The sequence below is a fragment of the Struthio camelus genome, chromosome 11, assembly GCF_040807025.1.
Source record: "Struthio camelus isolate bStrCam1 chromosome 11, bStrCam1.hap1, whole genome shotgun sequence".
Classification (NCBI taxonomy): Eukaryota; Metazoa; Chordata; class Aves; order Struthioniformes; family Struthionidae; genus Struthio; species Struthio camelus.
In genome coordinates, this window is record NC_090952.1 from 27,577,117 (window position 1) to 27,591,710 (window position 14,594).

A 14,594-nucleotide genomic window follows, 5' to 3' on the forward strand; every position below is an offset into this window, starting at 1 on the left:
CGGGGATTGCAGGCCACAGCAGCGCATTTGGCCCACAGGGCTCAGCCTAGCCGGCCCTCCCTCCCCACCACAACCAGGCAAATCTGGGGTTGTAAGTCTGTATTTGGTGCAGAACCAGTCGTGGTGGTGGGAAAGGCTCGTTACCTGGGGCCACAACAGGACTGATCCCTCCAGTAGGGCAGCACCATCTTAGGTTTCGTTGAGTCCAGCTGACTAAGTCCCAAGGCCTGGGACTCCCACCCCTTCCCTGTGGCAGACCTCTCCCCAGCCCAGCACCTCATCTTGATGGAGGGCTGCCCCTAAAAGCTGCTCTCGTTAGCAATTTTCCTTCTTCCTCCTCCTTGCTACACCTGGTCTCCTGCTTGTCCTGGGAGGGAGCATGCCCGGTCTAGCACCAAGATGGCTCTTCCCTCCTCCCCGCTGCCAAAACACTTTTGTCTGCCACTTAGGGAAGATTGAGGGGATGAGACTGTGGAAAAGCCACCAGTACACCTGGCTGCATAAGACCTGTTTGCCAAGCTGAACGTTGCAGTGCAAGCTGTCACGTTCAAAAGCCTTGAATGAAAGTACTCCCTGGAACGGACCACCTCCCCGTTGCCCCACAGCGCCTGCCGTGGCCCGACATCCCGCCGGCACAGCCCGTGGGGACATCACTGCCTCCCATGCCGTGGCTCCACGAGCCCCTGTCCCGCAGGACCGCTGGGCCAGGCTGCGAAGGAGCGGGGAAGCGGCTGCTCACCCCAGCGATACCCCAGGGGCCCTCTGCCAATCTTCCCCTCCCTCCCCTTGGTTTCTCCTGTGCCTCACTCTGCTTTTTCCATCTTCCTTTTTCAAGCCACCGTCAAGGAGCGGGGGCCGGAGCGGAGGCCCACGTGGTGATAGGCAAGGAGAGGAGGCCAGGGGCAGCGGTGGCATGTGGCACATGGGAAGGGTCTCTGGGGCCAGGGGGTCCCCACAAGCGCAGTGCCCGTCCTTCCGTGCCCACCCACCGGGCGGGCTGAAATCCCCACCCTCAAGAGCCGGCTGCCCTTGCGAGTCAGGACTTGGCCGCCCGCCTCGGCCCGTGGCTTCTGCCTGGCCTCGCTCACACGATCCGCAGCTCGTCCGTCTCTGACAGCCCGTACTTGGTCTTGTTCTCGTTGAAGAGCTTGAGCAGGGAGCGGACGTACATCTCGTGGTACAGGTCCACCGTCTCGCAGCTTGGGTCCTCGATCTTGGGCACCGTCATGGGCTCCCCCACTGCCAGAGCCAGCGCAAGTGAGGCCCGTGAGACCCAGGGGCTGCCCGCCGCGGCCCGAGATCCCTCCCCATGCACCATCCCGCCCTCCCGGCACGGAGATGCTCACCAATGGTCGTGATGGGCCTGGCATAGGGCAAAAAGCCCCGGGACTGAACAGATGTGAGACCCCGGCCGTAGAAGACGCAGGGGGCAAAGCCCATCATCTTCTGGAAGCGCTGCTGGATGCTCCTCATCCAGCTGCCCTCCTTGAAAACCACCTGCCGGAAGAGGTCGTTCTCGCCGAAGGAGAAGGAGGGGACCAGGTACGCCCTGCGGGGGAGAGGTGTTGCCACGGGATCGGACGTCCCGCAGCCCCCCGCAGACACGCAGTCTGCAAAGCGCCCCGTCGCCTGCTCTGACCCTCGCCGCAGCGCTGCTGCCGCCCGGCCCAGCTCACCCGTGCTGCAGGGCCATGCGCACGAAGCCCTTGCGGTTCTTCAGGATTAAGGTGGTGACTCCCGGCTGGCAGGAGAGCGACTCGGCCGCGCCGCCGATGACGATGACCACGGCGTTCCCAGTGCCGTTCTTGGACAAGAGGTACCCTATGGCCTGGCGCGTCACGGGGCACAGACCTGGGGAGCGGGGCAGCGAGCAGAGCGTCGCAGCGGAGACCGAGATGCACTGCCTGGCTGGGCAGTGACCCAGGGCTGTGATGCCCCATGGGTGCAGCCCTTCCTTGAGCTGGTCTGTGCGGGGTGGGCTCAAGGGCAAGGGCCCCTCCGCTGTGGGAGAGCACTGGGAGCTGGGGCCCTGGGCCCGCAGGCAGGGTGCAGGCAGGGTGCAGGCAGCACGCTGCTTCTGCTCCTAGGATGCATAGGATGCATAGGATGCATAGCCTCCGGGCAGAGTCAGCCCGAGCCCACGCTGTCAGTCCTGGGATTTGCCCATGGGTGGGAGCAGGAGGTTGAGGGAGACAGTCCGTGCGCTCCGCCACGGCTCCAGCTGTGCCCCCTCCCCAGCGCTGCCCCACAGAGCAGCCTGTGTGACCCCGGGCCCGGGGCAGAGCTGGGGGAGCAGGGCAGAGGCAGCTGGCCCTGGCCCCTGGGGCGCCCAATTTGTTTAAGCCAGAGGAGAGAAAGCAACCAGCATGGGGTGGGTGCCTAGAGGCTCCCCAGGGTGCCTGGCAGGGTGGCCCCCCGGGCACGCTCACCCCCACTCATCAGGTACTCCCTGAAGACGGGCAGGCGGAAGTTGCCAGCCAGGGTGGTCAGGAAGGGTCTGATGCCGGGGAACATCTCCGAGAAGCCTGTCGACCCCGTGATGAAGTTGCAGAAGGCCCCGACGCAGAGGATGCCGTGGGGGTGTGAGCCGATGATGTAGTTGTGGCTGGGCGACAGGTCGTGGGTCTTCACCAGCTGCGGGAGCCAGGAGGGGTCAGCAGCCACCAGCCCGGCCATGCGGGAGCTGCCGGCCGCCGTGGGGCTGGGAGCGTGTGACCATGACGGGCAGCGGACCACCATCTCCCACCGGGCTGCAAGCCATGGCAAGCGGGGAAAGCGAACATGTTTCCAGGAGCGGTTCCTGCTGGAGGGATGACCCGCACGCACCAGCCCTTCCCAGCCCACCTCCTCTGCCTCCAGTTTTCCAGGTGGGAGGTAGCTCCCACTGGAGCTGCTCCTCAGGGAGCTGGGCTCGCACCAGGGCTCAGGGCAGGGAGATCAGCTGGGTGCCCGTGGCACAAACGCCCTGGCCCCTTGCCTGCCCATCCACAGCTTACCTGGACTGGGAAATAATCTCGGAAATGCTTCCACACGGACCATTTCCGCAAGCACGCCAGCCTCCTCCCGCCTGCAAACACACACCAACGGTGGTAAGTAAACCCACTCTGATGGTCCTGCTTAACAACTTGTAACACATTCCTCTTTTTCTACCCCGATTAAATTTGTAGATGGAAGGAAGACCGTTGTGGTGGAAAGGCCGTTCATTGTGGAAGGGGCTGATCAGGGAAGAGAAGACTGAAGGAGCAAACAGGACACGGCACGCTCAGTCCAACGTGCTGGGATGGGGACCCTGTGGTGCATCTGCTCTGGACCAACATCGCTATACTTACCTTTACCATGAGCGCAACTAGCTATTCACATGGGTCGCTGCCCAAAAGCCAGCAAGCTATACGTGCAGACTGACACGAAGGCTTTGATGCACCCAGTGGCACAAATTATCACATCACCTTCTCCTTCTCTCTGCATTAGCCCCACTACCATGCCACAGGCAACCCGGAGGTAATTCAGTGACAGGTAGAGAAATGTGAAACCTCACGTTTCCTGGAGGACATCTCTGTCCTGCTACAAAGACAGGGCTGTGTCCATCCATACCTTTTTCTGGTGTGTCCCAGTCAAAGATGATCCAGGCCAGATACAGGGCGGAAATGGGCCAGAAGCTGGTGAACACCAGGTAGATGAGCAGAAGCAGACTGACCACCCCTGCGAGAGCCGGGGAGAAGGGGTGAGCGTGTGCCCGCCTGGCCAGCTTGCGACATCTGTCCTCAGAGCCACCCACACCTGGACACAACTTTCCCATGTTCCAATAAAGCCCAGCAAACACCTAGGTTGAGGCATGAGAGCATTTTTCCTCCCGTGAGATGGGATGAAGCCTCGGTCGAATCCCAGTTGGCGACAACGCAAGAGTGCATCCAGAAACTGCCCCATCCCTCGTGGCCATGAAACACCAGCGTCCTGTGGATGCAACGTCCCCTTCATGCCCTTGGCCGCAATGGGAGGCCGGGGCTGGGTGCTTCCACTCACCCAGGAGCAGGAAGCTGAGGACCCACTGGAGGACAGCAAGGAGCTGCAGCCACGACCGGACGTCCCGCTGTGAGGGCCACGGCGCCGTGAGCAGGGTGCGGAGGGCTGCCTGGATGCTGGCGCGACTCCCTGCGGAGCACAGACATCTGCTGGCCCCCAGTTCCCTCCGATGCCGTGATGACCCCGACCCACCTCCCCCAGCCACGTGGTCTGAAAAAGCACGAAGACCGGGCTTGTGCAAGCACTGTGCGGCCGTCAGGGCAGTGCCAAGGATGCGCCCCAGCGGCAGCTGACGCTGTCTGCCCAGTGGCCGTCCTGTCCCTTGGGGCCCCAGCAAGCCCCGACTTTGGGGTGGGGGAGCTCAGCAGCCCTCACTGCTTTGCTGCCCGCCACCGCCCCCTTCTTCCCCCTGGTCGACCTTGGTGAACCATTAACCGCCTCGGAGCGGTGCCAGCCGGGCCAGGAGCCAGGATCCAAACTCCATGCGCATCCCCATTCCCTCCTCCCCGGCACCGGCTCGCCGTGCTCGCCTCGCCGGCCAAAGGTCTGCCCCGGGCTGAGACCGCCCGCCACGGCCACCGCCACCACCATGGGCTCTCGGGCTGCACGGCTGCAAAATAACCCCAAGCCCAAGAGCTGGCCAAACAGAGATCCCTCCGTGGAGAGACCAGAGTAGGCCTGCCCGCGCCGCTCTCCCGGGCCGGCAGGTCGCAGAAGGACCCTCGAGTTGGAGAATAACCACCAAAACCCAGATTTAGGCCAGGCCAGGATGATGGAGGCTTGACTCTTCCTGGCTCAATCCAAATCAGGAATGGGACAATTGAAATAAATTAAACACTGGAGCTATTACCAGCGTCGAAGAATTATTTTTCCTCTCCCTATGCCCCCGAGCAGTTTGCCATGTGCTAAACAATCCCTCCTGCCCGTCCCTGACACATGCCCAACAACATATTCCCAGAAATCTTACAGTCCTTGGAGCCCTGTGGTTTTCAACTTTCCAAATCCTTATTTTTTTTCTAGTGAAGACACAAGAGCTCTGCCTAGTGATTTGTGCCTACCAAAAAGTTGCTTTTTTTAGTTAGTTTTTATAGCCTCCCCTAGAAGCACTTCATGAATTTCCAGACCACAGAATGAAAACCATCAGCTGAGTAATGGACAAACCCCAGTGGCTCTGCTCACACCCACGTAGGTCTCCACGTAGGTGTAACAGGGATGTTTTCTGAAGGCAACCCACCCAAAGTTTGGACTCCACAGCTTAGAGGCAGCAATGAAACACAAAGGAGAATTTGCTGCACTTTGTAGCATCTTACAGGAGTAACATTATCTAACGCATTGTCGGTATTAACTTAAGAAATTTCATTCCTACTGAGCAACTTTATGTTTTCCTCTGGTGCTGCTAACTCCAAATTGCTCCAAACACCTCCCTTTCCCCTAAACGGTCTACAGCAAATAGACAACAGTGACAACAAACATTAATTGCCTGACCAGATACTCACAACTCCAGAGCATTAGAAACCATTTAAACACGCTTTGGAAATTTCTTACCACTACGATTTTGGGAATAGGCTGCAATAATTGTTTTCATGGTGGCAAGAAGTTCTGCTCCCGACTCTGGTTCTGCAGGTTAAAAGGCAAGTTTGGAAATACCAGACTGAGATTGTGTATCCAGTTGCTTTAACTCCACCAGCTGATCCAAGATAAACGGTCTGCTGTGGAGGGGAGCGGACAGGCTCCAGCCTCAACCTACAGCACAAGGAGAGAAGCTGGTACTCCTCGGGAGGAAAAGGAGATCACGCTCAGTACCAAAGAGCTGCTTGCATGAAGGGTGGTGTGCTTTTCCTCTGAAACACACAATTACCAGAATTCTTCATCATTCTCGGAGATCATTTGGCAGGTGCTGCCTTCCCCCCTGCAGGGAATGGTACCGTCCATACTTCGGAGATTTCACAAACCGCTCTCATGCCTTTCTGGTGTGACTTCCCCCAGGGCTGCCTGAAACCATCATTCCGAAATCTCCTGCTCTGCATTACAGGAATACACTTTGCCAGGTGGGTCCCAACCATTAGCTCCACTGTCCAACACAAAATCCCATCCTTTTCCACGGCCCCAGTTCAGTGGAGGAGAAAGTGCTCTGTCCGTGACTAGGAGAGGCACCAAAGGCAAAGACCTGGCACCATTTCTCCCATGTTCTTGAGACTGGATGTTTTTCCTTTCACCAGTCTCCCTTTGGGGCTGCTGGAAATGATAGGAAAGGAGATTGAATGTGAAGCTCAGTTCTTTGTTCTTTCAACCCAAAGCTGATCCACCCAAACAGAAAATGTTCACATTGTGTGCTAGACTAAGATCAGAAATTAATGATTTTGAGAAGATAATAATCTTTAAGAGGATGATAGGTGAACTGTCAGGCACGTGGCTATGGCCTGATAGCCCAGAAATACTGGAGTAGCGCTCACAGAGGATGAGAGACCCAAAGTTTTTTTTCTGCTTAGAAAGCAATCTGCATCAAGCTTCCCCGGATCCTGCTGTGAAGGTTGGAGGAGGGTTATGGTGAGCAAGTATCTTCAGGAATTCATTGCAATAGCCTTAACGTGGGGATTGCGGCTTTGGCTGGAATTACAGCTCATCAAAACACTAGCACAGAAGGCTGAAAGGAGGATCGGCTGTAGCTAAATCAAACAACTTTAGGCAAGATTCCCTCACAAATGTACGTAGAAAAAAAAAAAAAAGGGCAAACCAAAAATTGCACAGAAGTAGCCCTGAGATGTGGCTCCAGGCTACCAATGACAGGAATAGTAAAGACCTGCAGAATCTAGTTCACTAGAACTAGTGTTCAGGATCTACCTTTCCAGAAGTACTCAATAAGAGTAGTAGTCCCTCTAACATCAAATGTAGGAAAAGGGTAAATCCATGTATAAGACTGCATGGGTGTTAGTACCAAAAAAACATTTCAGAGGAGAGATCTGAAACCCACAAAATTCATAGACAAAATCTGCTCTTTAAGTCATAGAGATTAGATACCTGGAAAAACGGGCATAACAGCATCCATTGCAGGACACCGCTTCCCAAGCGCAGATGAGCTAAGTAAGAGGAGCAGAGATTGCTTCATACTGCTAGGTATAAAAATGTCTAAACTCCACTGAAGCCTAGCTGGTCCCTGAGGTGTGCCTAAATCATGTTAACGTGAAGGAAAAACACTAGACCCTCTCTAAATCATCATCCCTAAAGATAAGGGAAAAAGCCTGCAGAGGAAAACCTCTGACTGAACTTCAAAAAAAATCAGAAAGCAAATACCTCGTGGCCCGCTCTGGATAACACACATGACCACATTAGCAGCTGCCATAGGAATTAGGCTTTGTCTTTAACCTGACATTTATAACATAGCTTCCATTAGCAGAACACTGGTTTAAAATCACAGCTGTCCACCACGTTAGGCGAGTCCAGAATTTCCAGCATTTGTTCAGGTTTCTTACCCAGCTACTTCTGTGATTCAGGTCAGTGCTAGGTAGAGCAGAACAGTCACGCCTGCTCTTCTTGGTCAGTTCAGGATTATTCCTAACAGCTATTTAAACCAGCTTTAGGGGAATCCAGACAGGGGTTTCACCACTTCAGGGCTATTCCGTAAGCAGATTTCAAAGCACAGTGGCAGTCAGTGCACTACCCATCTTTTGAATATTGCACAACTTCTCCCATTATTAGCCCCTGTAGGACGCTAAGTTGGTTGAGCGTATGCACAGAACGTGTATTATACTATGCGATAGCCATATAACCTCCCTCTTACGCTAAGTGAAAAGATAAACATTTCTGTTATGGCATTACACTTCACTTCAGAACACAGGCCTTGAAATACCTGATCTGCTTAACATGCAAAAATCCAAAACACTTTTGTTCGCCACTTCGGGAAGATTGAAGGCCACCACTACACCTGGCTGCATAAGATCTGTTTGCCAAGGTGAACACTGCAGTGCAAGCTGTAGCGTTCAAAAGCCTTGACTGAAAATACTCCCTGAAACAGACCACCTGACAGTTCACATTTCCCACCCTCAACTCTTTAGGTTGCTGGAAACCAACCTTACAAAACTGCTCTGGAAGAGCCTAGGACAAAGAGCAAGGGATTTTTACAACAAGAACTAGTCAGGACAAGAGATTTTATTTTGTTTAAAATATAGAGAAAAAATAAATACATCCACCAACAATACAAAGAGCTGTTTCCAAATTCATGTACTTTCTCTCAAGGACTTCCTCTGACTGGGAGAACAGAGGTAGTCTGATCCCTCAGAAAGAGCTCCTCTTGAGAAGAGCTCCTGTGTACATGAGCTCCTGTGCACATGACGAGTGCACTCTCAGTCTGACATTTATGTAAACCAAAACAAACTGTCCTGCTCACTCCTCAGACTTGGGTGACTCCCAGAGAAGTCAAGGATACCTCTGCATATGTACAGTGTATTTACTCCTATATCTCCAGGACATAGGCATTCTTACAGGATTTCCAAGCCTTATTCTTTCTGCAGCTGGAGCATCAGCCCATATTCTGTCGATTGCCATAGCCTCTTGGGTGTGTATCTTTCCAGTCATCCCAGTTCCGAGCTTTTTGGAGAGCTTCCTCATCATCCTCTTCCTCTTTTTTCTCCTTCTGCTTCTTCTGCAGTTCTTCATCAGTTATACCTGCTGTAGGTCAAGAATAAGAGTGAGGGGCAGTAAGACAGTGAAAGATCACTAGCCAAGTTCTCAGAACAGAAGCCCATCAGGGAGCCAGTACAGACAGAAAGCAGGAACTGCCAACCAAAAGCAACCTAGTAATCCAGCTACTCTCACAGCCTAACAGGGAAAGTTTGTTCCTACTCTTCATCAGTCAGTGGATGTTTTATATCTTGAACATATCCCCATTCACTCTTCCCCTTGCAACGGTTCCCAAATTCTCTACGCCAAATTTTTACTTCTCCACTCCATACCCGGTGTTCTCTGAGGTACGCTCTGACCAGGCATGACTCCTTGCCTTCTGCGCTGTTCATACCAGTCATCTACTGTCATAGTTGGCAGGCCAGGATATCCAGCACCAAACACTCTATGGGAAGAAAAAGTCAAGGAATGCACTTTACGTACCCTTATTAATGAAAAGAAACAGCTAGCAATGCAGAGGAATACTCTGTACTCCAATTTGTACTGTAATAGAAGACATTTTGTCATGGATGGTTTGGGAACAGATATATTTCTAGGGTCCGGGCCTTCAGCAACAGGCTTGCCAGTAACCTGGCCATAACAGTATTTAAACAGTTCATCTAGTAAGTTCAGGGAGATAAAGACTGTTCTATTCCAAAGGCCTTGAACCACTTCTTTGCAAAGGAGAAAGCTCTCTGCTAGCTTAACTTGCCAAGGAAGCCACTGGGATTTAGGCACTGCTTAGCTAAGTAGATATACTGAAGACTCAGGGCAAGCAATGTCAAAAGCATGACAAAAAAACTGGTTTCTATCCCATTTTGTGCTTTAGCTGCCATACGCTTTACAAGAATCTGACAGTACCGCAAAGTGTTAAGACCTTGATCCCCTAAGGGGAGACTTATAGTCAAAGGCTGTTGTGACTGATGAATCTCTGGCAGGTATCACTTCTTCCCAGCCACTAAGATCACTTATTTGAATTCACTGAAATCTTCCAGAGCGCACATCAGATTAACAGACACACATGTGCTTTTCACCACCAGGTTCTTAAAGAGCGAAGAACAATCCTGTTACACCATACAGAGGTTTAGAGGGTGAGATAAGCCTTGCCTCTCCACAGCTAACCAAAGAGCAAGCATACGGTCTATGAACTAACACAGCCATATATGCCTCGTGCAGTCTTCTCTTCTGCCACTCCGATAGGAGGAAACAACATTAACAAAGACACTGCAGCATGCTGGTAACAAAAGAAACTACAGAGAAGGTGGAAGAAATAAATTAGACGCTTCCCTCATCCCCTGCCCCAGATGTACAATACATGCCATCTTGATGTGGCACATTTCTTAAGGATAACCACTGCTTTACTGCATTGGAAAGAATATCCTAGGGTTGATAGGACAACAGAGCACTGCATCACACTGTGTCTAAATAATCAAAAAACAACATACTTAGCCTGAGCAGCATCCCGAGTAAGAATGAAAGGTTTCAACGGAGCCCTCGCTTGCCGAGAAGTACTGTGTGGTGGTGCTGAAGACTGAAGTTGCAAACAATAGTCACAAGATGATCATGTAGATGACAGCCCCCTTCTTTCCTTTCCACCCCAAACAAGTTATTAAAGGTCTTGCAGATGAAGAACGCCTCTGCTGTCAGAGCAGCATCCTGAGATGGACAAATCAGGCCCTAATCCAGTTTAGGCCATGAACTCCATCTCTGAGCTTCAATAAATCACTTCTATTTGTGCCTTTGTTACATCAGTTCTGATCAAAGCACAAAGCTGACAGAGCTGAACCAGACCAGCTCAGATCACAGCGAGAAATATAGCTTTCCCCGGATGAAACAGTACTTTCTGCAGCAAGTGGAACTCATCATTCACAATGACGTTATCACCTGGGCACTACAGAAAAGCCAAACTTCTACAGTGCCAGATAATGAACTGCACAAACAAGTCATGCCAACAAAACCGGGCTGTGGCACATTTATGCCCATTATATATTTTTAATTGTGGACATTCATTTAGTTGAGCAGCACAATGCCCAGAAACACTTTTCTGCACAAGATTTGCAGGTTCATGAGATGCTTTAATCATTCAGAACAGACATTCCTGGAATGTCTGGACATTTTCTTAGCCAGAACTATATGCTTGGGGGAAGCAAAAAAAAAAAAAAAAAAAAAAAGGACAAAAAACCCACAAAAACCAAAACCAACCCAAGGCTCCTATTTTAGTCAAAAATCCACTTAGTTCTTCAGTGTTAAGGGACTGGCACAGCCCAATAAAGTGGAGAACAGCCTTTCCACACACACCAGCTCAGCTTTGATATTCAATGCTCTAGTATTTCACAACTGTCTAGGACATGTGGTGGCACCAGACAGTGACTAATCCAAAAGAGACCACCACCCATCCAAAATTCATGCATTTAGGTAATGTGTGAGCTAGATTTCAATCTAGAACTTTGCAGAATAAAACTTACAAAACTCTGCCTCTGAGGTTCGTTTACCCGCAACAGTGTCTGTCATCAGGTCTAAGTGTCCACAGGATCTGCAGTTCAAGAGAGATCTCGTACCTGTTTTACTGTACCTCTGCTCCTCAAAATGAACATTTCTTGGTCAATACTCTCAATTTCCTCAAGGCTGACGTTGATCCATTTCTGGGTTTGCAGGAGGTAAAATTCCCGCATCTGATCTTCATCTGCTTGCCCACTCTCCACAAAGGTTCTCATAGAGGCCAATCTGTTCTCCAGTTCCTTCTTCTGCTTATACCTGGTTCACAGAGAATAAAATGAGATCGTCTGAGTAACCTTCTCTAGCATAACCCAGATACTGCGTTTTCTAAAATAAACAACTTGCTCTTTCTTGAAATTCAGTCAAATTCAGTGAAAGAGCTACCTCCTGCCTCAATCCCATTTTAATCGCTTTTTACATAGGTGCCGGTTGGAGATCATCGCTCATTAGCGTAAGCAAATCCCAGACGTTCATAAAGCTCCCCGTATCTTAGAAAAACCTCCCCGTGGAAGCAGTTTCCATTCATTTAACAACAGAATAACAACCCTGCAATGACTTAGAGGAAAATTTTCATTATGAAGAGAACCAATGGCAGCACCAGATCATACTGAGGGTTACTTGCTGGTGACCTCTAAAGTGTGAGCACAAGGCAAAACACCAAGCGCAAGGATATATCCACCCACCTCAATTAGAACCACCTGACTGACAATTTAAGTTTTTTGACACAGGGAAAAATACAGAAAAGATCCACTTCACTCGCAAAAGCTTTGAAAACACACAGTGTTTGCAGAAAGATGCATACAGTGCTAATATCATTTCCTCCCAAGATCTACCCCATCACTTTCATCTGTCCACTCAAGTTGAGACTTGACTTTGGATCTTTGCTACTCTTTGTAGGACATTTTAACACTATATTAGATATTTAGGAAGAGAATTTTGTACCAAAAGGGAGGTCCTGACGGTTTACTGTTCCAATTTAAAGTAGCTCCTCATTGTTAATGACAGCTACAATAAGACAGTTAAAATGCCTTTTCTCTACCAATTATTATTTTTTGTGCTAAGAGGTCAGCAAACCTAAAAAGTTAAGCCTCTCAAGCAAAATTAGGCACACTTGGCAGGGCTAATTGCTGGAGAAAAAGGAATTAAACTCTTCAGCTCCTTCACTGAGATAACCAATACAACAGCTATTTTGAATTGTCTCTACATTATACGAAGTTATCAAAAAGCTGCTTATAAGGCAGATTAATTCATGAAGAGTTCTGATCTGCAGAAAACCAAAACTGTGATTAAAAGAAACAAACAAAAACCTGATATAAGAACTGGAAGTGTGTGCGTGGTGGGGGCGGGGAAGACAACTTGATACATTTTAGGCTTGTGTCCAACTTCCTTTACTTACAGTGAGAAATGAACAGTAAGAACCAAGGATTAGAAAACTACAGGAGCTGAGAGGAGAAGCAGCCTAGAAGAATCGTGCAGCAGGGCAGGTTTGCTTCAGCTTGCCTCCTGCAGCGCCAGCCTGCTCCACGGGCTCCGGGACGCTGGAGCACCGTGCTTGCGTCCTGCTTGGAGAGCGAGGGTAAGGCAGCTCGGACGACACAGGCCTGGGCTAGACACAGGCCTCCTTAACAACATGCGTCTGTACAGCCTATGGATTATTCCTGAAAGCAAATACAATTGCAGCTCCTCACCTTGCACCCAGATCAAGTAACGACCTGCTTTCAACCAAACTCTCAACACAGGCACCTCTGGTTTTTCCGCAGGCAGCAGAAGGCAGGGCACAGCCAGACGAGCGCCGTGGGAGCGGTGCGTCTACAGGTGGACGATGCCGGGCGCAGCGGCACCCCCCCAGCGCAGCCACGCTCGCTCGGGGCGTCGCGCACGGCTCCGAGGTGGCTGACGACGCCCATCCCACGTCGTAAAGGTTTTGCTGCGCCGAACGTCTCCAACTTATTCTCCTAGCCTAGCCCAATCTCCGACTACCTTCTGGAAGAGGAACCAGGTTTTGCTTTGGTGCAAGGGAAGCGCTCGTGGAACCCAGCTGGGCCCTTTCTGCGCCGCTACACTCAACGATGACTTTATTATCAAAAGCCTTAAAGTAAAGCATGACGAAGAGGCTTCACATCTCTTCACTAAACATCAACCTACAAGCGCGCTGGTGAAAAGAAAAACAAAGCTAAAACACGGCGTGGCTTTACGCAGTCAGCGGTGACTAAAGGCCCAGAAACGAGGAAAGCTTGCACGACACTTGTTAGGCGGCTGGCAAGCGAGCCGCTTCTCCCCGCCGCGAAGGGCCACAACCCCTCGGTGGGCCCTCGCTTTAAGCGCCAGCGAACGCCCAGCGGCCAGCAGAGCGGCTCCATCACCCCCCGGACCCACCGCCTCGCCTACCTCTCGATCTTGGCCTGCCGCGCCGACGCCATGGCCACCAGGCCGGCCGGGCCCGGTGCCGGGCCGGGGCTCGGGGCGGCGGCGGCGGGCGGGCTGCCGGCGGGCAGGGTGAAGCTGCCCAGGCCGTAGCTCTTGCAGAGGCGCAGGAAACGCCAGAAATGGGCGCGGGCGTCTTCCAGGTGCTCCAGCCGTTTGCTCGGGTTGACCTGCCGCAACGTGAGGGCCCCCAGCAGGGCGGGCAGCAGCAGGTAGCGCAGATCGGCCGAGGCGATCTCCTCCACGTCCTCGTTCTCGCTGCGGGACGAGAGAGCCGAGTCCGTCCCCGCTGCCCGCACCCGCCGCCCCGCGCCCCGCCGCCGCCGCCCCTCACCTGAAGAGATCCAGCTGCGCCACCATGGCGGCCGCCTGCTGCAGGGCGTCCAGCCCCCGCCGCACCTTGTCCTGCACGGCCGGGGCCGCCGAGGACGGCTCGGTGCCGGCCTCCACCTCCTCCCACAGCCGCCAGCCCGCCGCCAGCAGCTCGGCCAGCCGCGGCCCCTCCGCGCCGGCCCCCTCCGCCATCTTGGGCACGGAGCGCAGCCACTGCCGCCGCGTCGCGTCGCGCCGCTTCCGGCCCCGCCCCCCGGCCGCCATCTTAGTGGCGGCGCCTCCGAGCGGCGCCATCTTGGTAGGGGCAGGGCGGCCGCCGCTGCCGGAGCGCGGTGCCATGTGAGGAGAGGAGGGGAAGGGGGCGGGGGGCGGCGCGGGGCAGCGGCCTGGGCCGCCCTGGTCGGCGGCCCCGTGGGGTGGGGTGGGGTGGGGGGGCCGGGGTGTCGGGCAGCCGCCGTCAGCCACAGCAGCGTGGCCCCCCGCGCGCAGGGCTGCGCTGCGCCCCTCGCCTCGCGCACCTCACCTCGCCCTCACGCGCCTCACCTCGCCCTCACGCGCCTCACCTCGCCCTCACGCGCCTCGTCTCACGTGCATCACCTCACGCGCCTTGCCCTCACGCCCATTGCCTCACACCCCTCGCCTCACGCGCCTCGCCTCAGCCTCAT

The 14,594-nt window shown here is 53.1% G+C and overlaps 2 protein-coding genes across 4 annotated transcripts; both read right to left on the bottom strand.

Moving 5' to 3' along the window:
- Positions 1-84: 84 nt before the first annotated feature.
- On the bottom strand, positions 85-6,240 carry LOC104152363 (diacylglycerol O-acyltransferase 2-like). Of its 2 annotated transcripts, none has more exons than XM_068956813.1 (8): positions 5,566-6,240; positions 4,021-4,149; positions 3,592-3,699; positions 2,997-3,067; positions 2,430-2,750; positions 1,677-1,851; positions 1,347-1,549; positions 85-1,239 (listed from the first exon to the last, which is right to left on the bottom strand). In XM_068956813.1, the coding sequence occupies exons 4-8, from the start codon at positions 3,037-3,039 to the stop codon at positions 1,085-1,087; spliced, it is 897 nt and encodes a 298-aa protein (XP_068812914.1). In that variant the 5' UTR covers positions 3,040-3,067; positions 3,592-3,699; positions 4,021-4,149; positions 5,566-6,240; the 3' UTR covers positions 85-1,084. The 2 variants fall into 2 exon arrangements, with proteins under 2 accessions (XP_068812914.1, XP_068812913.1); XM_068956812.1 differs by having other exon boundaries at positions 2,430-2,634; positions 5,566-6,229.
- A 1,908-nt stretch (positions 6,241-8,148) lies between these two features.
- Positions 8,149-14,133, bottom strand: IGBP1 (immunoglobulin binding protein 1). Of its 2 annotated transcripts, none has more exons than XM_068956830.1 (6): positions 13,931-14,133; positions 13,561-13,854; positions 11,235-11,430; positions 10,122-10,207; positions 8,970-9,082; positions 8,149-8,682 (listed from the first exon to the last, which is right to left on the bottom strand). In XM_068956830.1, the coding sequence occupies exons 1-6, from the start codon at positions 14,119-14,121 to the stop codon at positions 8,537-8,539; spliced, it is 1,026 nt and encodes a 341-aa protein (XP_068812931.1). In that variant the 5' UTR covers positions 14,122-14,133; the 3' UTR covers positions 8,149-8,536. The 2 variants fall into 2 exon arrangements, with proteins under 2 accessions (XP_068812931.1, XP_068812930.1); XM_068956829.1 differs by having other exon boundaries at positions 8,149-8,685.
- Between the last annotated feature and the right edge of the window lie 461 nt (positions 14,134-14,594).

Excerpts from the sequence above, each read along its gene's own strand:
- LOC104152363 (XM_068956812.1), bottom strand. The coding sequence starts at position 5,605 with ATGAAAACAATTATTGCAGCCTATTCCCAAAATCGTAGTG. Across the intron at positions 4,150-5,565 it reads CTATTCCCAAAATCGTAGTG|GGAGTCGCGCCAGCATCCAG; the intron begins GTAAGAAATTTC and ends TGTGCTCCGCAG. Across the intron at positions 2,635-2,996 it reads GAGATTATTTCCCAGTCCAG|CTGGTGAAGACCCACGACCT; the intron begins GTAAGCTGTGGA and ends TGGCTCCCGCAG.
- IGBP1 (XM_068956829.1), bottom strand. The coding sequence starts at position 14,121 with ATGGCGGAGGGGGCCGGCGCGGAGGGGCCGCGGCTGGCCGAGCTGCTG. Across the intron at positions 11,431-13,560 it reads CGGCAGGCCAAGATCGAGAG|GTATAAGCAGAAGAAGGAAC; the intron begins GTAGGCGAGGCG and ends TCTGTGAACCAG. Across the intron at positions 10,208-11,234 it reads GCAGAGGTACAGTAAAACAG|TCTTCAGCACCACCACACAG; the intron begins GTACGAGATCTC and ends TTGCAACTTCAG.